The sequence below is a fragment of the Alexandromys fortis genome, unplaced genomic scaffold (genome assembly GCF_014885135.2).
Source record: "Alexandromys fortis isolate MF-2015 unplaced genomic scaffold, M_Fortis_MF-2015_v1.1 scaffold_25, whole genome shotgun sequence".
NCBI classification, from domain to species: Eukaryota; Metazoa; Chordata; class Mammalia; order Rodentia; family Cricetidae; genus Alexandromys; species Alexandromys fortis.
The window spans coordinates 13,462,857-13,486,840 of NW_026067904.1; the positions used below are offsets into that span (position 1 = coordinate 13,462,857).

The window sequence follows — 23,984 nt, forward strand, 5'->3', positions numbered from 1 at the left end:
AATAAAAATAAATATAAAAAAGGAAAGAGCCCTGGCACCTTCCATCAGTGCCACCAAACTATAGTCCAAGGGCCAGAGAAAAAAATAGTGTCCTATGAAAAAATCTTCTAGACTATTATAGAAAGATTTTTTCTAGAGAATACTTTGATTTTTTTCAAGGAGATTTCAGCCACAGTTAGGGTTTAAGAATCATTTAAAGGGGGGCTGGAGAGATGGCTCAGTGGTTAAGAGCATTGCCTGCTCTTCCAAAGGTCATGAGTTCAATTCCCGGCAACCACATGGTGGCTCACAACCATCTGTAACGAGGTCTGCTGCCTTCTTCTGGTCTGCAGACACACACAGACAGAATATTGTATACATAATAAATAAATAAATAAATAAATAAATAAATAAATAAATATTAAAAAAAAGAATCATTTAAAATTTCTGAAATCGCAAAGAAATTCATGTGTACCTTTAAAAGGTACTAAGATTCTACCATAAAAGCTTCCATCTGTTTCCTGAGCTTTCCTCTTCTTCCTCACAACTTCACCATGGAAACTCACAGCACACACAGCTTCAGGACCTTTGCATGTTCTAGGTGCTCCCTGCACAGTGGGGATGTCAGGACACAGGGGTGTCATGTGGAATAGTCGTATGTGAAACCAGCCATATGTGTTTCATCTGGAGGGACCTTCTCACAAGTCTGTTCCCAAAACTGAGGATGAGACTCATTCACTGGTCCTTGTCAGTCCTTTGTGTGGATGGAAAGTTCTTCCAGGGAGGGTTGTATTAGCCAGTTTGGTCTGCCATAACTTAGCATCACGGATTGGGCAACTGGAAGCTGCACGCTCAGAGCCAAGTACCACCAGGGCTAGTTTGGGGTGAGCCTCCCTTCCTAATCGGAAATCTCCTCTGTTCCTTATGTGATTCCTCTGTGTTTTATAAAATCTCTTCTCATTTTTCTTATCAAAAAAGTAGTTCTGTTAGATCAGGGTTTCCCCTTAGGAAGGCATTAAACAAGTTTGCTTCCTTAAAGACTGACAAGTAAGTCACATTTGGGTTTAGGATTAGGATGTCTGAATTCGAAGGAGACACAATTCAGTTCATCACAAACGCCAAAACTAAGACACAGGAGAGAAAACAAGCTGGCTCAGCAGCAATTCCCCCAAAGTCTCCTACCACCTCCCATAATGCAACACTAGAAAGGGGGAAATGCAGCTCCCTTTACCCACCCCAGAAAACCAGTAAAAACCAGTCCTTCCCTTAAGCAGCAACCCAAAACTTCCCATAATAAAATACATCTTCTCCAATCCCACCCCAGACTCTAAACAAATTGTCACCTGGAATGGGGACCTTTAATAAAAACCTCTGGCGAGGGGGCTGGAGAGATGGCTCAGTGGTTAAGAGCATTGCCTGCTCTTCCAGAGGTCCCGAGTTCAATTCCCAGCACCCATATGGTGTCTCACAACCATCTGTAATTCGATCAGGTTCCCTCTTCTGGCCTGCAGACAGAACACTGTATACATAATAAATAAATAAAATTTAAAAAAAAAAAAACTCTGGTGATTTTTGCTGCCAGTAGACTGAATCACACTGAAAAAAACCACAGGGCTGAAATAATTTGTGGCTCTTTTCCATCTCTCTGTAGAAAAAAGGAACGCTAGTTATTTACTGAAAGATGTGTGGGGACAAATCTGTATTGAATTTGTATCTTAAAATTCTGACTTCTTAACATGAGAAAAAAGGGAATTAGTCCTAGAGAAAGTTTTGAAATTATTAGTCCTCAGGGAATTTACTGCCTAGTGATGAAATTTCAGTACCTGCTGCCCTCAAGCATTTGGGGATAATTCAAGCCTCACAGCAGAGTGTCCACAATTCGGTTTTAGCATCTATAGTAAACTTTGTCAGTATAATTTGTTTCCACGAGTCAGGGATCTGAGGGTTGGGACTCAGAGGCCCTTGGGAATGTCCTTCCAGAGGGGCTCATGGGAGGTCTCCTAGATAGTAGTCTTTCAGCTAGGGTTCTCTTTGGCACCACCACCCTTCTGGGGTTAGTGAAACATCAAAGAACTGGCTCCCTATAGGGAAAGAAAGGAAAGGGGGAAGATAAGAGATTGCTATTTCACTCAGAGCAGCAGGGTGTCCCTGAGCTGGATCCCAGGAGCCACACCTCATTGTGTCTGCAGCACACCCACCAGCTCCGCTCCCTCCCTGGTGACAAATCTTCCTCAAATAAGAACATCACCTTCCTTTGCTTTAGCCCTAGGATGGTTTCACAGAATCACCTTCCAGCCCGGCAAACACACCCTGAGCCTCTTTAGACAATGCTAGTCAAACTCACAGACATCTCTGCCTTGTGAATTCCAGGGAAAGCCTGGAGTCAACATAGCCAGTTACTAACTAACTTTCCTGGCTCTCTCCCTGCATGGCTACTCCACCAGTGATTCTCCAACTGGAAAGAGCTGCATGGTAGGAGGCTGCTGGCTCCAGTGCCTCTGAGCCAGCTTCAAGGTTTCCCACGAGGAAGGTCTCTCTACAGTTATAGTCATGGAGGAAATTGGGCTTCAGATCACACAGTGAGGTCCGACCATATTTTGTTATAACATTGATTTTGACTCAGACTCCCAGAGACATCATGTTAGTGGGATATACTCAATCCTGACCTTGACTTCTCCTTATTATTCCATAATCTTGCATCTTTCTGCACCTTTTTGTATGCACCGGCTACCAAACCTTCTTAAGTTCCGAAAGTCCCTCGTGTTTCTTTTGAAAGACAAACAGACAGGAGCAAAAGAGCACGAGAGAAGTCTCAGTAGCAAGATTTGTTTTGGGGAGGACACAGAGTCTAATCACTGAACTTTCTTTGAGTTTTAAATCCAGGCATTAGGAGTGCCTCGCTGGGGTGAGAGCCAAGTTCATCTCCTTTTGTCTGTAAACTCCAAAGACCTTGAGGTCTCCTTCATGAGTCTGTGTAGAATCTCTTTTCTCAGACAAGACCTTTCTCTTCTTGCATAAGAACTGAATGTTAGTAGTAAGTTGTTTGCCAATGAGTAGTGAGATCTTGCCTTGTAAATAGGAGGGTTGAGTTGAGACCACGTGCTTGCAATGCAGCTTCCTACCAGGGATGTGGGGAGGATTAGTGGCATTTTTTTTTCTGTTGCAGCTCATGCTCCACACTAAGCATGGGGTGCTGGAATTCAGAGGACACAGTTAACCAAGCGAAGGAGCCGCTTCTGGTTCACAAAAGGCTGAGAGGATGGTTCAGTAGGTACAAGCTTGCCTTACAAGCCTGGGGACCTGAGCTTGAGCCCCAGATCCAGAACCCACCTAAGAACGCTCTACTTGGTGGCATGCTTGTAATCACAGCACCGGGGAGGGAGAGACAGGAGGATCCCTGAGGCTTGCTGACTAGCAATTAGCTTAGTTGGTGAGCTTCAAGCCAATGAGAAACCCTGTCTCACAGGAAGTGAACCATGCTCCTTCTGGTGACACCTAAGGTTGTCTTCCAGCCTCCACAGTCAGGATCACACACACACATACACACACACACACACACACACACACACACCACAATTAAAACTAAACCAATCAGTAAAAGACAAAATACAAAAATAAAATAAGGATTTTTTTTTGGGGGGGGGGGGGAGGTTCCAAATGCATAAGAAAGCAGTTTGCTCAAAGTTGGACTGAGCATGGGATCTGAGGCTCTCTCCAGGTGGAACTGCCCTGACCTTGAGGACTGGGATTAAGTCAGGCTAGGGACTCCACTTCACAGGCTCAGATGAAGGCCTTAAGTCCGCCCTGTCCCATCTGCCTCCGCTGTCATTAGCCAGCATGCAGGTTTGGCGTGGATGTTGAAGGACACAGTCCTTCTGGGATGGGTATGTGTCAGGGACAGTGGTGGCAATGCCTGTGAGCTAAAGGGGGCCAAAGGGAAGAGTCAAAGAACACAGAAGGGGGGTCAGCCACATAAGCAATGTGCAGAGCTATAACAAGTAAGGAGCTGATCTATGTCAGGTACATCTATAATCCCAGCTCTTGGGGCTGAGGCAAGATCAGAATTTGAGACCAATTTAAGCTATATTGGGAGATCCTATCAAAAAAAAAAAAAAAGACCTATGGTACGTGCCGTGCAGGCACACAGCACTGGGTTCAGTCCCCACTGCTGCATAAAACTGGGCATGATAGTGCAAGCCCATAAACCCAGCAGTAGGGCTGTGGTGGGAGGAGGATCAGGTCAAATGCATCTGCAGCTCTACAGCAACTATGAGTCCAGCCTGGGCTACATAAGACCCTGTCTCAAAAAAACAAACAACAAAACCCTAAAGGTAGTGGGGCTCTCGTGATTTTACCTGTTAAAAGTGCAGAGTTGGAACATTGATTAGGTTTCAAAACTCTGGTTTTAATGTCCTGGCTTCTAGTTCTTACCCGGCTGCTGGTGAGAAGTGAGATAATTCTGGGTGGTATTTGAGAAAATTTTAACAGTAGCTGTGTACTGATGTTCTTTGGCATCAAAGCATGTGATCTTATAATCTCTTGAGAAGTACTGCTCAAAACAATACTTCTTACTACTGGTTATATAGCAGGATCACCCAGGAAAATATTTTCATATAGAAACAAACACCAACAATGACAAAATGACATTGGGTCCTACCTTAGCTCATCACAGCAGGAATGAGATGTCCCTACCTTAGATGTTTTCTTAAAGTTTTAACCTTCACTGGGAAGGATTATGGTAGGCTAGGAGAATGGTTTTAAAGTATTGTTTAGATGAGCCACTTTAAATAAATACTATAGTATATATATATGACTTAAATATATCGTATATATAGTATGCGTATCCCATGTGATGTTGATAACTGAAATTTGCTTGGTCCTGCACTGTCCTGAGTAACTCTCATTCTGTGAGACAAAACTGAACCAAAGTAAAGGAAAGAAATTATAGGAACAGTGGTGCATGCCTGTCATCCAGTCCCCAGATGCAGAGGAAGGAGGATCAGGCATGCAAGGCTATTCTTGTCTAAATAACAACTTTGAGGCTAGCCTGGGCTATATTTTGAATGTCAAAAACCAAACCACCAACAACAACAACAGCAGCAAAATCTCAGCAAAACTCAAAGGTAAAGAACACTGGAGAGAAGTGCAAATGTTTAAAAACAACAAGCAAGCAAAAACTTGTAAGGTGTGGTCATGACAACAGCAACTGTTTGCTCCTTCACTAGTAGCAATAAAATTAGGGACACTTTATGGAAGTGCTTAATAAGGGACTGAAGTGGAATCAGGAATCAGTCAATGTGACTGCTGGTTTCTGCTGAGACAGGCAACTTAAAAACAAGAAAACTCGGTAGGCTTCAGCCATCCAGACTTTTCCTCCGGGAGGCTGCCCATAGTAACCAGAAGCACATGTCCAAAGCAATTGCTTGCCTAGTAAAACAGGAAAAAGCCAGTTTCTTATGTTCCCAGCCAAAACACAACCATCATGACCTAAAACCTCCCACGAAGCCCCACCTCCAGGAGATTCCAAAACTCTCCAACAGCTCCTAGCAAAGGCTAGAGTGTTGGGCACTTGAGCCTCTGAACCTACATTTCGCACGCAAACTCTTCTTTCTTCGCCCTGATTTCCTTCCTGCCCTTCAGATATCCTCCTCCATTGCCTTCCATTCAGCCGCTACTAAAACAGGTGAAAAGCCAAAGATATAATCAACCTAATGTGCTTCTGACTTAAATGTGCAGGGGACTTCTGTTTGCCCCTTTCATCCTTGTATCCATCACAGTGTAGCTTCACGCGCACAACGGCATCTCTGGAACACCTTCTGTGTGCTGTATCCTCTGCTTTTGAGTGTTGCCGGCAATGTTTTCAGCCCGCATTGTCACGGCTCCAACACTTCCTTACATCCTAAGAAGTCTAGCTCATGCATAGTACTAGGGCTTCTCCGGTAAGGGTGACTCTAAAGCAGAGAGTGGGAAGCTAAGACACGGCTGTCACCCCGGAGTCACAGGAGAGCACTGGGAGAAAACCCTGGGGACATGCCGGTGTGAGATGGGACCTGGAAAAGGTGCCCACACCCCTTCCTCTATTCTTTGGTCTGTTAAATGGGGATAATGGCACTGTGTTCGCCTACCTTAGAGAGACATTAGCAGCTCTATTTAAAGGCTCTTCCCACGAAAGCTGCTGTGTAATTACCAAGAGCAGCTATGATAAAGAAACCTAAATACAACGGCGAATCAGCTGGAACCAATTCTCAGGGGAGTTTACTTCTCTGGAAATTTTTAAGAAAAGTGTAGCAGCTGCTCTTTGGGGAGTGCTGAGCCCCATTCCAGGTTTATGTTTCTGGAAAGCTAGCCAATTTTTGAAGCTTCCTCCTGCCCAAGGACTCAGGGTCTTCCTTTGCCTGCCTTCGCTTATAGGCTAAGTGATGTCCATCCGGTTACCTTTTCACTTCTGATTTTTTATTTTTTCACATCTTGACTCACACCGTCTCTTGTAATGAAAATAGATCTCAAGCAAGGCATTCACCTACAGGATAGGAAAAGAGAGAAAACATAGATATTGCAACCCAATGGGGAAATACACACCTCAGAGATGGTGGGTGATGGTCATGTATGATAGATAGTTCTGAAGAGGATTGAGGACTGGGACAGTGGCTGGTGGGTAAAGTACTTGCTGACCAAGTGAGGACCTGGTTCTAATCCTAAAACACCCTTTAAAAGCCAGACAGAGTGGCACTATTGGTAATCCCAGCATCCCTATGGTAAGACGTGAGGCAGAGATGCCAGGCAGCTAGCTGAACACAGCCAGCAAACACCAACAACGAGACCCTGTTCTGAAGGAGGGGAAGGAGAAGACTGATGCACAGACAGCCTCCCAAGCTTCGCACACCTTCACACACCAGCTGTGCTGTGCACACACCTGCACACACAAGACCACAAACATACATACACACATACCACACACACACAACTTTAAAAGAATAGGGCTGAAGTAATTGATCATTCATGTCAAGCTGTGCCAAGATTCATTGACAAACTATGGATCCCGTGGGGTCAGAAGGGCAAAAAAAACAAGGACCCTGCTCTGACTTGCCGGAGAGAACTACTCCAATAGAAAGAAGTTGGTGCCAGTTCACTGGAAAGAAGGGGTACAGAGCTGGTGAGATGACTCGGGAGCTGACAGCTCCTGCTGTCAAGCTTGAGAATGATGACCTGGGTTGGATCCCCAGTGATGGAAGGAGAGAACATATTCCTACGAGTGCATACCATCACAAGGCATCCCCACGCATACACATGCAAAATAAATAAATGAATGTCATTTAAGAAATCAAAAGAAACAAAGAATATGGTAAGTGGTTAGAAGAGTCATGGGCAAATTAAAAATTGTTGACTTAGCTATCCTGAGTTCATGGACTACCATTATAGAGAGGCCTGCCTACTATGGAAGTGGGCAAATTGGATATATGAATAATATCTAGGTGAGCATCACTGTTAGAAGCTCATTGGTTTTATATTTTGGTTAATCTTGCATATGGATTATTAACTGTTCTGGTTATTTCTAAATAGTGCAGTATATAGTATATGAAAGGCTCAGCAATAAAAACCCCAGGATTCAGATGTTGTTTTCACATCAGAGCTCTGTAAGGTTAAAAATTATGCATAATAATAATAGCCATCATTTATCAGTTGATCACTATGGGAACTACATGAATATCTTTTGTATATAACCTAGATGTCAACTAAGAGGCTTCCCAGGTCTGGTAAGATTGCTACAAACCTCATCCAATCTCATGACTTGTAGAAATGGATTAGGTCGAATAAATATTTGTGTCCCTGTACCTTCAAAATTCCTTCATGAAACTTTATCTCCCATCATGACTGCCCTTTGGGTATGGGGTCTGTGAGTTGAGTCATTAGGGTGTGTGTGTGAGAGAGATGTAAGTAGTGGACTCTACAGAGCAGACAGGGAAAAGATTGCTTTCTCCTCCCATCCCCAAGTCCTCCCACTTCCTCAGGAACAAACAAAAGGTTGGCCACATCAGCTAACATTTTCATCTTCTCAGTCTCCAGGCTGAAACATAGAGATCTGTCTTTCATCCAAAGGTGATTTTGTTACACAGCCTGAACTAATTCAGATACCCATTCTCATCCCTGTGGGTTTTGGAGCCAGTGTTTTCTTGCCCCCAACCACGTCTTCCCATGCATTTCTGCCATATTTACAGGCAGAAACTGCTTTTAGAAAACCCTCAGCCTCCAGTGGGTGTGGTCTGAACCACTGAAATTTGAAGATCATGGAAAAATGTCACAAGTTCTTTCCATCTTTTCCAACCTCTCATTACTGGGTTTGTTTCCTCTCTTCACAAGGCAAAGACGTTCCTTTTTTAAGGTGTCATTTGCTAAGGGACGGGCTTTAGTTACAAGTAGTGACCTATTACTGTCTCATCCCATCTGGATGGCTTCTCTGACCCTTGTAACATTGTTGTTAGCAGACAGGGAGCATCCAAGACCAGGAGTCAGTTTAAAGCTAGAACCATCACACGGCAGAAAGAGAACCCACGTGTAGCTTGGACTGATCCTTCACTCAAACTTAATTCTACCTTTTAAAGATGGGATAGCAACTATCTCATCTCATTTAGACTGCCCCTCCAAAATGTCTTGCTTTTTCTATCAACTCTTTGTCTAAGAAAGAAAAAAAAAAAACCTACATACCTTTCAATATTTGTAGGGAATTACAAAGCAAACTTCTCAATGATATATAGCATTCCAGAAGGCATAGTAGAATAATTTAATAGTAGTTTATTAGTAGTAATATTTTCAAATAATTAAAATAATCTAAACAGGACTGAGGCAGTAAGTCAGTGAGTAAAAAAAATAGCTTGCTGAGCAAAAGTAATGTACTGAGTTCAAATCCCCAGAACCCAGGTAAAGCCCAGGTACAGTAGTGTGTCCGTGCAATCCCAGTGTTTCTGTGGCAAAACTGGAAGCAGAGAGCTCAGAATCCCCAGAATCTTGAAGACCAGCAGTGAACAACAAAGAGACCTGAGACCCTGACTAAAATTAGCTAGAAGGTGAAGACTGACAGTGGAGGCCTGACAGTGACCTCCAGGGGAGTGCAAGGCTCTCTCACTTCTAGTAGTCTGATTTGGTGGAGAGGTCAAACACACAAATGGCACACAGGGGCTGTTTATATTGATGATGACAAAGACACCAAATGCTGCTTTGCATGAATATTCCTTACAGCTGGGTGTCCTTTGCAAGAGTAGCAAGTGCTTTTAACTACTGAGCAATCTACCCAGTCCCATATTACTGGATTTTAAAAAAAGGTTTCATTCCATGGAGTCAGAGCTCTAAGAATTGCAAACTGAGAATTTCTACTATGAAACTAAGATGTTTAAGCCCCTTGGGTAATCCTGAGAACCTTTTAAACTTGGGTATCACTAAACTTATAACCTCTATGTTTTCTTCCAATTTCATGATTTAATCGTTTGTATGACTCTGCAGAATGCCTTGTTTTACAAACATGAAAACTATATAGCATCTATGAAAAAAATTTGTCCAGATGCCTATAAACCTGTTGAATTTTTTTTTACAGATTAAAATTCTTCTTGTATTCTTAGAAACTTTTTCCCATGTATCCTGAACCAGATCATTTTATCTAGCCTGTTTCCCAATTATGAAAGTTCCAAATCACTGAGATATAAATAAATGAGACTTTACCACACTCAGAACACCAGTATGATGAAAAATCTGTTTACAACAGGAGGTTCTAGGTCATCTTTCAATCATTCATCCCCTGAACCAAAGTAGGTATGCAGGAGAGTGCACATGCACGCGCACGCCCAGATGCGACACATGGTAAATGTTGTGTAGTCACTGAGCCAGAATGAAGGAGACCTTCAAATTCCACCTCCTTCTTCCCCATATATTTTTGGCTACAAGAATCAAAGGCATACAAATACTGTTGGCAGGATCTTCCCAAGCTTTCTGTTTATATTTCTCTCATTTCGTATCTTTTAAATACTGTATTTTGATCCTGGTGTTGTGAAAGGTAGTAATAAAAAAATACTTTTAAAAAATAAAATCTATAGGGCTAGAGAGATGGCTCAGAGGTTAAGAGCACTTGTTGCTCTTCCAATGGTCCTGAGTTCAATTCCCAGCAACCACATGGTGGTTCACAACCATCTGTAATGAGATCTGGTTCCCTCTTCTGGCCTGCAGGCATATATGCAGGCAGAACACTGTATACACAATAAATAAATAAATTTTTTTTTAAAAAAAAGAAACACAGGAGGCACTTCCAAACTCCTTTTGTGAAGCTATTGTTACTCCATCAGTAAAGGCAGATAAAGACACAGCAAAACAAAAAAGAACTATAGACCGAAACCCCTCATAAACAAAAATGCAAAAATTCTCAACAAAATAATTGCAAGCTAAATATAGGAACACATTTTTAAAAAATCATTGACCATAATCAAGTTGGCTTTTATTCCAGAGATGCAGGAATAGTTCTGCCTAAGTGGCTAAATATAACAAATAATATAGATGGAAATGAAGACAAAAATCACATGACCATCTTAATAGATGCAAAATCAACCTTTGACAAAAAACCCAACATCCTTTCATAATAAAAGCCCTAGAAAGATTAGTGTTGGAAGAAACATACTGCAACACAATAAGGCTCCATACAAGCAACTCATGACAAACTGTCATAAATGGAGAAAAACTCACTCATAACATTGTCCCCACTTCTTTTTCATATAAGACAAGAGAAGGAACTAACAGGGATACATATAGGAACATAAGTCAAACTATCTTTGTTTGCCAATGATATGATCATAAGAAACCCTAAAGATTCCACCAGAAAACTCCTAGAACTTTTAGAAAACTGGCAGAATACAAAATTAACATACAAAATGTTGTTTTTCTGTTGGCTTAGTGGCAACACCTGGATCTACTAGGGTTTTTGTTGTTGTTGTTGTTGTTGTTTGGTTTTTCGAGACAAGGTTTCTCTGTAGCTTTGGAGCCTGTCCTGGAACTAGCTCTTGTAGACCAGGCTGGCCTTGAACTCACTGAGATCTGCCTGTCTCTGCCTCCCGAGTGCTGGTATTAAAGGCGTGCGNTAAAATCTATAAACTGAAAGTGTTAATGAAAACTACACTAAAGAGCTAAGACGTATACCAACTTGCCCTATTACGATGTCCTAATTCTTGCAGTAAAACAACACTTTTAAATTTTGCCTGATAAATTTGAACGGCTAGAATTGTTCAGGAAAAGAACAAATCATTGGAATTATTAATACTGGGTAGGACAACTGAGTTACAAGGTTAGAAATGAACTGAATGAACATATAATATGAATATAAATGAATATAAACACAACAGTACAAAAGGTTTGAAAGGTGTCTGTGTCATGGAAGAAAGCTCTACATGACAAACGCAAGTCCTGCCCTCTGGTGGAAAACGTGTAACCACTGGAGAAAATGGGGAGTCTTTTCTCCTGCGTAATTGGGTGTGGGGATTTGTCTCGTGTTAGGTAGTCTTTCAATGTTACTGGCTGCCAGCCCTTCAGTTGTTTCATTGTTGACAAGGTTGGAGGCTTTGACCATTCATCAGCTGTTCAAGACCCCCGGTGGTGAAAGAAAATCTGGTTCTTAGAGAACCAAAGCACCTTGGATGCTTTGAGTAGATGCCTCAAAGACTCCAGGTTCTCTTCTCATCCTTAATTATGAGCCAAAAGCAACGCCACCCTGAAAAAACAGTAGCGAGATTGGTCCAGAGAAACTGACCTAACCAGGGAATAAGATGACTTTAACAAATAAACATGAGCCTAGCATGTAACTCATTTGCTCATCTATTGATCTTATTTTAAAACAATACTTTAAAACATAAATATAATATATTCAAGCTGGGTGTGGTGGCACACGCCTTTAACCCCAGCACTTGGAAAGCAGAGGCAGACCTCTGAGAGTTTGAGGCTAGCCTGTTCTATAAAGTGAGTTCCAGGACAATCAAGGCTGGCATACAAAGAAACCCTGTCTTGAAAATATGTTTCTTCCATATATTACAATATGCATATAATAAATATATTTAGCCTTACTATTTTTTTTAGCAAATGCTGATTTCCAGAACTCTTTCTTCCATGTCAGCTACATGTAAACAGGTCCTATCTGGACTCTGACAGCATGTATGCAGTTGATACTAAGACAGCCACACAATGTGACTCCCACTGACCAGACTGCCTTCATGAATTTACATGCACCAAACTGCTTTCGTCATGACTTCTCTCACACAAATAGAATGCTTGGTCATTTGGGCCTCAAGTAGCAGTTTAAAGAAGATAAAGAGCCATCTATCAATTTTGTGACCATGCATTTACAAAACTAAATGGCACAGGAATTACATGTGTGTTACATCCAAATAAAAAAGAAGGATGTTTGATGCAGATATTCGTTTGTCTCACGTGTCACTGATGACTGAAATTCCTAACGTAGGTCATCTTAGTTACTGTCTTCTATTTGTGTGTGCCAGCTAATGGTCTAGAAGACATCAGGGTGCAGTCTGGCTGTGTATTCACTTTGAAGAAATTGACTTCGTGTGTTTTTAATTTTGTTCATCTATATCCTCAGGATGGGGGGAAAAAAGGAGTGTTTCAAGCTGCCAAATGTGTGGCTCATCTATCTGTTGGTACAGCTCCCTCTGTCGATGGCTAGCAGTGTAGTTCCTCCAAGAGGTACCATCCCTGCTGAGGCATACATACTCGGTGCACTCAATTCATCCAAAGGCACCAGAGTTTCATTAAAGGAATTCTCTTGTTCCCTTCCTTCATATGGAAATGCCACTAACCGTATTAAGTTAACTCTCTGAGTATTAGGTTTCTAACCGACACAGAGAGCTTCTGCCCGGGGCCTATTTTACCAGGCCTCCACGGATTCTGAGTCATGTCATCGGTTGCGTTTAGATTTAAGAGGAACTCCTTTGTATCTGTTGACTTTCTTCTTCAATCATGGCTGTTCCATTTCTTTCACAGCCAACCACCTTGAATCTTTCAGGTAAATGAAAAGTTCAATTATATGTAAAGTGAGTGTTAAATCAGCAGGCCCCTTGTGGGGGTCTGGGCATTCTCTCGCTGCTTCAGTGGCAAGTGTGCTCAATCCATTACTGTCGCCGAGGATTGTACATCCATCAGGTCATGTGGGCCGGCCAGGGTGCATCTTAGAGCTTTTACTGCATATGAGACATTGCAGGCCTGTTCTCAGGAACTGCCAGGCAGACTGGGAATCACAGTCACGGTTAATAGCAGCGAATTGCCAGCTCTTGATGGGTGGGTAGTCACTCCTTTCAGTGGTTGCCCCCTGGGGGAGAAGGTAGAAAAACAGAGGGAGGGAATTAGACTGACTTTGCACAGCTGAGCAGGTTCATGCCGCTGGATCAGTGGCAAGCATTGGCAGGGCTCCACTCTGGGGAGGCTCACGACGACATCACAGTCTCATTTTACCAATTGGTGCTGCTGTATTACCAGTGGAGCACAGGGGGGGGGGGAGCAGAGGGGAGGGCGAGCTGAAGTGGGGGGATGGGGTGGAGGCGGAAGTCTAGGCTAAATGAAACAAACAAACAAAACAAAAAGGCACGCTCAGACGGGTCCACAGACCCCAGTTAGCCCCGTGTTAATTGTACAAAACCGGTCTCTGAAGTTCCCTGGGTGATTAAAGGGTAGACTCCCAAACTCTCTGCATAACCTTAATTTTTTCAAGGTTCTTTGAGTGGAGAATGGCTTATAATAATGATTTTGACTAATACATTTTTTGACATGCAACTTTAATGCTTAGCCCGAGTACAACTCTAGAGCATTTCATGTGTACTCAGCTGTAAAGAGCGATGATTTAAAGGGCTAATATAAGGGAAAGGTCGTTCTAGAATGAACCTCTAACAAATTGCATAAAGGAAGCTTATTATTCCATGAGTATAAGGATATGAAGCTCTTCCGATCATTTTTCTGCTTGATTCAAAAAGAGTTGTTGAGATATGAATGGGAGAAGAAGGAAAAATGAAACAGAAAATGAGCAAGCAAGGAACATTCTTTTGATGGTTATGATTCTGGTGCCACCTAAAAGACTCTACAATAATGTGCTTATTCATCTCCTCTTTTGTTTTGGGTGAAGAATTCGCTCTAACAAGAAAATGCTGCTGTTGGTTGGAGGATTGCCTCCCGGACCGGACCGGCTCCCCAGCAATCTGGTCCAGTATTACGATGACGAAAAGAAGACATGGAAAATACTCACAAGTGAGTGCCCTCATTTATTTCCTTGCCTGTTTATCTCAGGCTGGAGTTGTCTTGATGAATTAAAAAAATGCAGTTAATCAAATCAGACACTGTATTGATCTTCTACCCTTTGGTGGTTTGTTTGTATATCATGGGAGATTTAGAGTAAAAGACTAAATTAACATTGCCTAGGTGGCCAGTTTGGTAGTTGAACAGGCCCAAATTAAAGCTGGCCTGGTTTGTGTTTCTCTGTGTGTTGGGATGGGTGGGGGCGGGGCAGGGAGCAGAAATCTTCCCCTAGAAATGCTTCAGCTAGAGTTTTTGTTGTCATTGATACAAAACTGAAAGGTTGTTTCATATAAACACCAATATGTTTTCTCATGCCAAAATGGTAGGTGTTTTAGTTCATTATCTCTGTAACCAACATCCATTTGCTTTTTAAGCATCCTTGCCCAGCTTTAGTCTGGAGGACCAGGTATTTCCAGAAATGGCCTCCTTAAGCTGTGCCAAAGCTTGATAGACAGATATATTCATGGCTTCCCTCAGCTGCATTAAACTATGCTTGCGAACGTCCAGGCAAGGCTCTCCTCTCCTTAAAGGGTGATTGTGTTTTACAGCAGAACTCTTGCCTTGGGCACTGAGATTTGGAACATATTGTTGTATCGGTTACGATGCCTGATCTGATGCAGTCATGGAGTCTAAAGTCATCGTTTCTTGAGAGCAGCAGGCGACTCACACCAGTCCCCTTGTGGGCACAGTGGCTGCACTGGTCAATAAAACTAAATTTTAACTGTCAAAATTGCCCAGAGCTGTATAGATAAAATAATAAATGAACAATTTTGATCCATGAATCAAAGCCATACATTTAAAACCAACAAAAGTGAAAGTTAGCTTCCCTGTTGTGCATGTCTTTCAAGCGTTTGTGTATTTTAGCAGATTGTTCTTGTAAAATCATTTCCTTGGCTCTTCCTGAAAGCCCCTTCAAATAAGAGAAGCAGGAAAAGAGTTTCCCTTAAGAGCAGAATGGGAGTGAAGGCATATGAGGTGGAGCAGGAAACAATATACTTAGGAGCTGGCCTCCCCCTCCCCAAAACCTGCAGCAGCATGGTGCAGGCGCTGCTTCAAGAGGGCTCCCTGGGCGCCACTATACTATGGCTGTGGTAAGGAAGTAGCTGACAAGAAACAGCAAGATTAAGCAGGAAGAGGAAAAAAATAAGTTAATGAGGTCTTAAAAATGCTTTAATTCTCTTTTGGTGAAAATACCATTTACCATGGGTTAGACATCTTAGTGAGTGAGCCAGCTGTATTCTAAAGATGCATTGGAAACTAAAGCTAAACTGAATTCAGAGAAGCAGTGCTTTGACAGCACCTTTTCTGGTCAACAGAGAACTCCAGGACAGGTGGCATGCCAACTCAAAGGGCCGATGGGGAAAGGACAAAAGATTTGCAGAAAGACAACCCTAAACACAGCATAAGATTTGAGACACCAAGATCAAAGCTGGTCATTGACAAACCCATCTGCTTTCCCAACTACTTCACACTGCACCCAAATGGAGATTTATTGAGGCCCTTCATGCCGGGGAAAAGGATCTCAAACAGCATCTCCAGAAAGCCTTATGCTTGAACTTTTACATATATTTACTTGTTTGGTGCATGCATGCATGTGTTCATGTGTGTGTGTGTGTGTGCATGCATACACCACAGTGTGCACTTGGACGTCAGCAGATAACTTGAAGGAATTAGTTTTCTCCTTTGATCATGTGGGTTCTGGGGATCATCAGGCTTGGCAGCAAGTGCCTTCATCCTCTGAACAATTTCATCAGTCCCTTGTCTTTATTTTAAGCTATGCTCAGAGATTGTCAGGTTTCTTATCCAAATGGGGACAGTTTTGAACATAAAAGGCGATCTACTAATTATACCTGGCAGTAGCCATAGGCCGTAACATACAGTCATCTCCTGATTTAAAACTTTCATATTGCCCACGGGACTCTACCTTCATGGCCGAAAAGCGTGAACTTTCACATCTGGATCTGAACATAAATATCTAACTTTGACCATGTCCTACAAATATTCTGGGTCAGTTTCTCATTTGTCAGTCACTTGCGTGTTTTAAGGTAGCCTTGCACACGTGCATCATCTGGCATGCAGCATGTACTCGATACACTGCAAGTGCTCTCACTAGCTATTGGTAATGTTACTGCCAACGGTAGCCCAAGAGTTTTGTCTGTATACTGGATGTGGGTCAATCTCTGCCACTTCTCCATGCAGAGTAGAAAAATAAAAGTTTACTGCACTCCTCCAGCGTAGGAAGCCTGTTGTCCATAACTTTCATTGTGAGAAGGAATAATCCGCAGACTAAGAAATGATATTGGATGGCTCCCTCTCAACTCATCTGAATGAGATAAGGAGACACACATGCTGACATAAACAAATTCCCACAGCGAGAACATGCGTAAGGACTTTGAGCCTTCCTTCTATCCAGAGGCACACTCAGCTCTGAAATAAAAATCTATTTTCCTTACTCTTCATGTTCCTGGGATTTGATTAAAAATAAACTCTATTCCCTGTCTGTCTGGGACCCTGTGGCCCCAAGCTACAGCATGGTTTTCACATTTGTTAAAGAAATAATGGTACTTTAATAATGGATAATTTCTGTTAGTTTGCATTTTTAAACTAAATTTGAAGTTCCTACAAATCAGAGAAAATAAGTCATTGCCAGTACAGGGTTCCATGTTATCTTGGACATGAAATTATAAATAGGGAAAAAAGTGTTTCTCTAGTAAATAAAAATATTCATATTCTCCCCAAGTCCAATGAAGCACGAGGGACTATAGAACTTTCCACTGCCGTTCTTTTGACCTAGAAGGGCTTTTGACCTCAGAGAGGGCCTGCTAGCAGTTGAGGGTGGTAACAGCATCCCAGCTAGGGTCTGTTTGTGAATGAAAAGACTGTTCCCATACGAACTAACAGCCTATCAGCCAACAAGCTCCTGATACCTGGGATTTTGCAGTTTTGGAGCCTTGGAGTATTTTTCCCACTTCGCTGGAGCAAGTGTTATGTTACTCTACTGCTACCCAGGTAGTAACACACACACACACACACACACACACACACACACTGCCTTTTGGGAGCTACATCATTTACATATGTTATATAACAAAGAGAAAGTAAACGGACTTAGGGACCATTACCTAAAAAAAAGCAAACTAAAGCACACAGGCGAGTTGCAGGAGGGAAGAAGCGCTGGTGGAACACAGAGGAAAAAACTTCAAGGGTTGTAGGTGTGTCTCAGTGATAGAGCATTTGCCTGGAAGGCAGAAGCCCCTAAATTCCGACCCTGGTATTATGAAATCAACCAACAAATAGGAGACTATGGTCTTGAGCCCCCCAAACAGCAACGGGAACAGTTGCTTTCCCCAAAAGACTGCCTTGCTCACAGGCTGGCAGAGATCGACTGTTCTTTTATTCTGATTTGGAACAATCATTTATTATAACATTTTAGAGCTGAGGTCTAAGAACACTGACGGAGCTCTCCCGCCTCTGTCCCCAGTGCACTAGAAATAACATCTGAAACTGACCGTGGAACTGTGGCATGTTGGGAGTAGCAATAAAACTAGGAATCTTTGGTTCTTTTGCCCTTTGAGAACAAAAGTGAGGTATCAGAGAGGTACTGCAGGTAAAGCACTGGCTGCTCTTCCAGAGGACCCGGGTTCCATTCCCAGTGTCCACATGGTGGCTCACACATCACTCCAGTTACAGAGGATCTGATGCCTTCTTTTGGCCTCCATGGGCACCAGACACACATGTGGTGAACGGACATACATGCAAGCAAAACATACATGCAAAGTAAGTAAATCTTTAAAAATAAAATCAATTAGTAAAATTTAAAAAATGAAAGAACAAAGGAGAAGTAGAAATGCACTTTTATTCATTTCTATTTTGAGGAGTTCTTTCTTTGTCTTTTACTCCTGTGTATAACTTCCCATTTCCCTCTTAGTTTCTTAGAAAGCAGTATAGGGGGTGAATACTAAAATAGCCAGTGTAGGAAAGCCTGCCTCCTGCCCTGCAAACCCTCAGTCTTTGCCACAAAGACCAAACCAACAAATTCCCCTGACCACAGTGTCCCTTTTGTAGCAGAGTTCTTGCTCCATACTCAAGGTGACACAAAGTTCACATGCGGAAGACCCTTAGCGTTTTCCAGGGACCATGCTGAAAGGCTGGGGATCGGTTCATATTCCCAGCAGGCTGGTTTGGAGCTGATGGCTCGAGGGACTTCCTAGGAGCAAACCCTCTTTTACTAACATTTCTGACAAGAGCTCTTCTTTATTATTTTTTTTTAATTGCTTCCTTTGAGAAATTACAGAAAAATGATATCAGGGTAAAGATTTATGCTGGCAGGAAACAGTTGAGTTTCCTTTTGGTAACACAAGGATAAAAATGATGGAGTTAACTTAGCTTGTTCCTTCTTTTCATAATTTTTAAATTTTAAGTTAATTTTTACCTCAACATTCAAAGTAATGGCTTTTATTGTGGCACGTTCATACATATATCCCATTATATTGTGTTCTTACTCATCTCCCTCCCCCACTGCTCTTCCCCTCCTCTCCCTCCTCTTCTCCTCTTGTTGGATCCTTACCTCCTCCAAACAGCCACATCTGCTTCCATGTCATAGTTACCCGCCTTTCCTCCTCCTTCTCCCTCCCTCTATCTCCTCTGTGAAATGGCCTCCATTTTCATCACACACATACACACACACACACACACACACACACACACACACACACACAAGTAAACAAAGTAAATAACTATATATAAGGCACTGAGCCCAGCAGTGGTGGCACACCTTTAATCCCAGCACTCGGGAGGCAGAGACAGGAGGATCTTTTTAAGTTGAAAACCAGCCTGGGCTACAGAGTGAGTTCCAGGACAGCCAAGCTGTTATACAGAGAAATCCTGTCTCAAAAAAACTAAAAACAAAAACAAACAAACAAAAAGACACTAAACTCTGGTTCCCATAGATAAATGTAAGTTTGATCATTTTTTAATATTCTACAATAAGGATGATGGAGACTGGTATACATGCTGCTTTTTAGGGGGAACACCAACCCCATGCACCAACACATTCAGTGTGGCTTCTTCCCTTTATTAGGTTTCTTGAGTCCAATCAACTTTTGTCCTTTGAGTATATTGTGAATAATAAAGTTGGTCATAAAGCTAATAATAATTTCTTTAAAAAATTTTTAGATTTTCTTTGTTTAGTGTGTGTGTGTGTGTGTGTGTGAACATCTGTGTACAATTCAAAGAGCATGTGTGGTCAGAGTACACCTTGAGGGAGTCAGCTCTTTGTGTCATGTGCATCCCAAGAATCCAGCTCAGGTTGTCAGGCTTGTCACCAAGCACCTCTACCTGCTCAGCCATTTCAACAGCCCTAAGAATTTTGTTTTGTTTTGTTTTTTCTTTTGAGTTTTTGAGAGATGATTTCTTTGTGTAGCCCTGACTGTTCTGGAACCTTCTATAGACTAGGCTGGCCTTGAACTCACAGGAATCCATTTTCTTCTGCCTCCCAACTGCTGGAATTAAAGGTGTGCACCACCACTGTTCGGCTAATGATTGTTTCTTATGATTACCGATTTTCAAGGAAATAAGTAAGTTCAGTTGTTTTATTGTGTTGTGTTATTGTATTTGTGTTTCCTTTTATTCATGATATCTTTCTTGCCAGAAAACCAAAACCAAAAATTATTTAAAACAATCAAAACCCTAAGTAGGAAGCTAGTTCATGGATAGTGAATACTGCATTTTAGTAGAAACTAAGAAATCAATCAGGGAGGAACTTCCAGAATCTTTTGAGAAATGCCCAGCAAGAATGTGGACCTTCTAACAGCCCTCACCACCCACATAGCAGGGAGTTACTGAATATCCACTTTGTTGGATGACCCAGTGAAACATATGCAATCTCAAAAACCTAAGGAGTCACTACAATATACAGTGAACCACAGAATGGATTAGAAAACACCAGGTTGCTGTGGGAATATAAGGTGGGAAACGCCTCACCTAGACAGAGCCATAATGGAAGCTTCTTAAGGTGATCCTTAATTTTGAGAAGATGGTTGAAAGTTAACTAGGCAAGAGGTGAATGGGAAAACATTTTGGCCTCAGGAAGGGTGTTTGTCTAGCACGCCCTTGGGTCCTCAGCTCCACAGGGAGAAATTAAATGAAGTAATAATTTGAGTATGGCTACTTTTCTAAATTTTTGATTTAGGTGTTAGTGGAAACAGAATCGTCTAAGGAATTTATATTATGGCATGGAAGTTGTCACACAGCTTGGAATTTGAGATCATGAAGCAATTGTTCCCATGGCTTTGGGCAAAAAGAGAAGGAGGAGAAATTGTGCCTTAACTTTTTAGATATGTTACCATCTAATTTTGCCTCCAGTGAGCTCATTCTAATTTGAAATACATGGCTGCGCATTGCTATATATCTTGAATCATTTGCTGGTGAAGATTCACGCGCCAATGCATTAGTGGATTTCTCATAGATTTTTTAAAAAACGTATGTGTGGTCACTCCCAACACTGTGTTTCAAGTAAGCAGGGTGCTTTGAAAAGCCAGTAGGCTAGATTTGACCCCCTTGTTTATTTTTGGCTTATACCTCCTTTAAATATAGTAATTGCTTTTTCTCCAGAGAGTAGCATGTGTACAAATAATTTCAACGCCTTCTTCACACACAGGCCGTGGCATTGGCTTCTGAGTGTGGATTAGAGGCATGAGTCATGAGGGCTCCTTAAATGTAGCCTGTGTCATTTGTAAGTCTTGGAACCTCTTAAATGTAAGTCTTGGAACCTGTTAAATGTAAGCACTGGTACACTCAAGACCTCACCCAACCAATTTTATTCCCTTACCCAAAAGATTGTATTTTCTCTGCTACGCTGAGCCAAGACAAGATTGCCAAGCCCTTACCAAATTTAGACTTTCGTGGACACAACTAGTGTTAACCAAGTTATCCTTGTGTCCTAACAAAGCATGACAGAGACCTAGAGGAGACTAGAGTAGACAACTGCAGGATGGAGCAACATGGTACAATTTGGGAGTTGTGGAGAATATCACGATGCATTTGAACTGAGAGATAAAGGCAGGCAGTGGTTCAGGTAAAGATGGAGGGGGAAAGAGATTGCTCAAATAGTTCATGGTAAGCACAGAGAACCTTCAAGACAATGATTCTGAAGCTAGGGAGATGTCTCAGCCAGTACAGCACCCACTGTGCAGCCCGGAAGACTGGACTTCCACCCAAGCACATGAGTAAAATAGATGTATAAATGGTTCACATTGTAATCTCATCACCAAGACAGAAGGATCCCTGGGATGCACTGACCAACCAGCTAAACTTAAAAGTGATAAGGCCCGAGTCCCAATGGGATATCCTGCCTCCAAAAGGTAGATAGGAGAAAAGACACCTGAGGTTAATCTCTGGCCACTACATGCCTGCACATACATGTCAACACCTACCAGTACACACATGTGTGTACCAGCACAAACACACATCTGCACCCATGCACACACACATGAATAACATTTGAAAAGAAGATGCATGGATAAGCTTAGAAAGGAAGCTGAGGGCCTAGGAAAGATCCAGTTAAAGATCTTAGCAGATTTTAGCCATGTGGGAACTTCTATGACAGGCTCACAGTTTGAGTCTTCAAGTCACATGTAGAGGGGAAGTGTCATGCATAGAGTCATATATTCACTGTAGAGCAGAAATGCTCTCTAGATCTCTCCATCAAACCATGGTACATCAGCCCATCTGACAACAAAGTGCTATTAGTCACCCAAGTTCTAGCACACGAGATTTAATCTCTGCTGAACCACTGTAGTCATGAAGATCTACATGGATCCAACGTTCCTGGCATAGTACCATGTTTGTAAAATAGAACTAATACAGGCTAAATCAACCAAATCAATTGACACCTAGGAGTCTGGAATATAATCTAGGCTTATGAAGTAAATTGCACATTCTAATGTATCAGTCACAGGGTTTACACACATGATTTTTGGCAAGTTCTAATTCAGTGCAATTTATCTGTATCTTGGAAGTTATGCACACACATGTGAACACTCATAGATGTGCACACATATACACGCACAGATTAACATCTTGAGAAGCAGGTAGATCTAAAGGGAAACACATCTCTGGCAGTTGTTGCCTGAAACATGGGTTTCTTACTCTCTGGTCATTTTTTCTCACTTGCAAAATGAAGCCAATTATACTCACCTCATAGAATTCTTACTAGAATCAAACTATCCAAATACATCTCCAGGTTCAATGTGTAGAGTGTAGCTGTTCTCAGTCAATTATTGTGTTTAGTTTAATTTATATTCTTTAAATTAAAAATTATATATATAAGTATTTCATCTGCATGTATGTCTGTGTGCTATGTGTGTGCCTGATGCTAATATATGTCAGAAGAGGGTATTGGAACACCTGGGATTGGAGATACAGATGTGAGACGTCATATGTATTTTGGGAATCAAACCCAAGACTTTTCGATGAGCAGCCAATGCTCTTAACCAGTGAATTATCTCTCCAGACCAATTTGTGTTCCTTTGTTATTGTTGTTGTTTTGTTTGTTTTGGGGTTTTTAATTGATTTTTACTGATCTCTACATTTTTCTCTGCTTTCCTCCCTGCCTCTCCCCTCCCTTTCAACCATCTCCCAAGGTCCCCATGCTCCCAATTTACTCAGAAGATCTTGTCTTTTTCTACTTCCCCCAATTTATATTCTTTAATAACAAAGTAGAGAATAAAAGTCTGACTCCTGTGTTCACAATGGTTTGGGGAGTGAGGCACACCATAACTGGTTCCTTGAAATGCTGTATCACTCATGTGGACTTGACTGCACTCTGGTGAGAAAGGCTAACATTTCAGAGACCGGAAATGACAAATATTAATTCCTCACTTTATCTACACATCCAGCACAGGCTGGCTCTGAGCCTCTGCCCCACAGGGTCAGTTAGGGGTCCAGACACATGGGCTCCAGAGAAGAATGTGGTACCGAGACCTCTGCTGGAACAGAGGTGGGTTTTGTCAACTCTGTTCCACCACTTGACTACACCCCTTCAAGATCCTCAGAAGATTTGAGGAGACGAACCAGAGAGTTGGATAAACTAGCCATTGTCCTTACTGTGAGCCTCACTACAGTTACCCAGGCCCCTCATGCTATGCTCAGAGCAGTCTGACCTAAGTCCTTCCTCCACAGAGGGCATCACCACAGTCCTCCAGTCTCCTTATGTGGAGCACTCTGGGTGATGCTTGATCAACTCACGGTCCTGCTTATTCGCAATTTTTCTTGTTCTGGACATAAAAGGAAAAGACACTGAGAGCTTTGAAGGACGCCTGTCAAGGGATGGCTGTGTTCTTCCACTGGGCTGCCTCAGCTCAGCTTTTAACCCTCTGTTCCCTGCAGTCCTAGGCTTTACTCCATGAAGATCATTGTTCCCGTTCCCTTCCTTGGTCATACCTCAAGGGAGGCTGAGAGATGTGCTTTTCCTGGGAGCAAAATAAATTCCTGGGTACATTTAACACCAATAAACAATCAGGGCGCTTGGCACAGTGGCTCACACTTTTATCTCAGCAATTGGAAGTCAGAGGCATGTGGGTCTCTGTGAGCTCAAAGCAGGTCTAACCCACCCACCTACAGTGAGTTCCAGAGAAGCCAGGGCTAAGAAGAGAGATCCTGTCTTAAAGAACCAAATCAAACAA

General features: G+C 42.2%; 1 protein-coding gene across 1 annotated transcript in view; it reads left to right on the top strand.

Moving 5' to 3' along the window:
* Klhl14 (kelch like family member 14) overlaps window positions 1-23,984 on the top strand; it is a 107,184-nt gene that overhangs the window by 15,190 nt on the left and 68,010 nt on the right. The window contains exon 2 of the mRNA XM_050135067.1: window positions 14,132-14,253. Coding sequence (XP_049991024.1) covers window positions 14,132-14,253 — 122 coding nt within the window. The remainder of the gene's footprint in view (window positions 1-14,131; window positions 14,254-23,984) is intronic.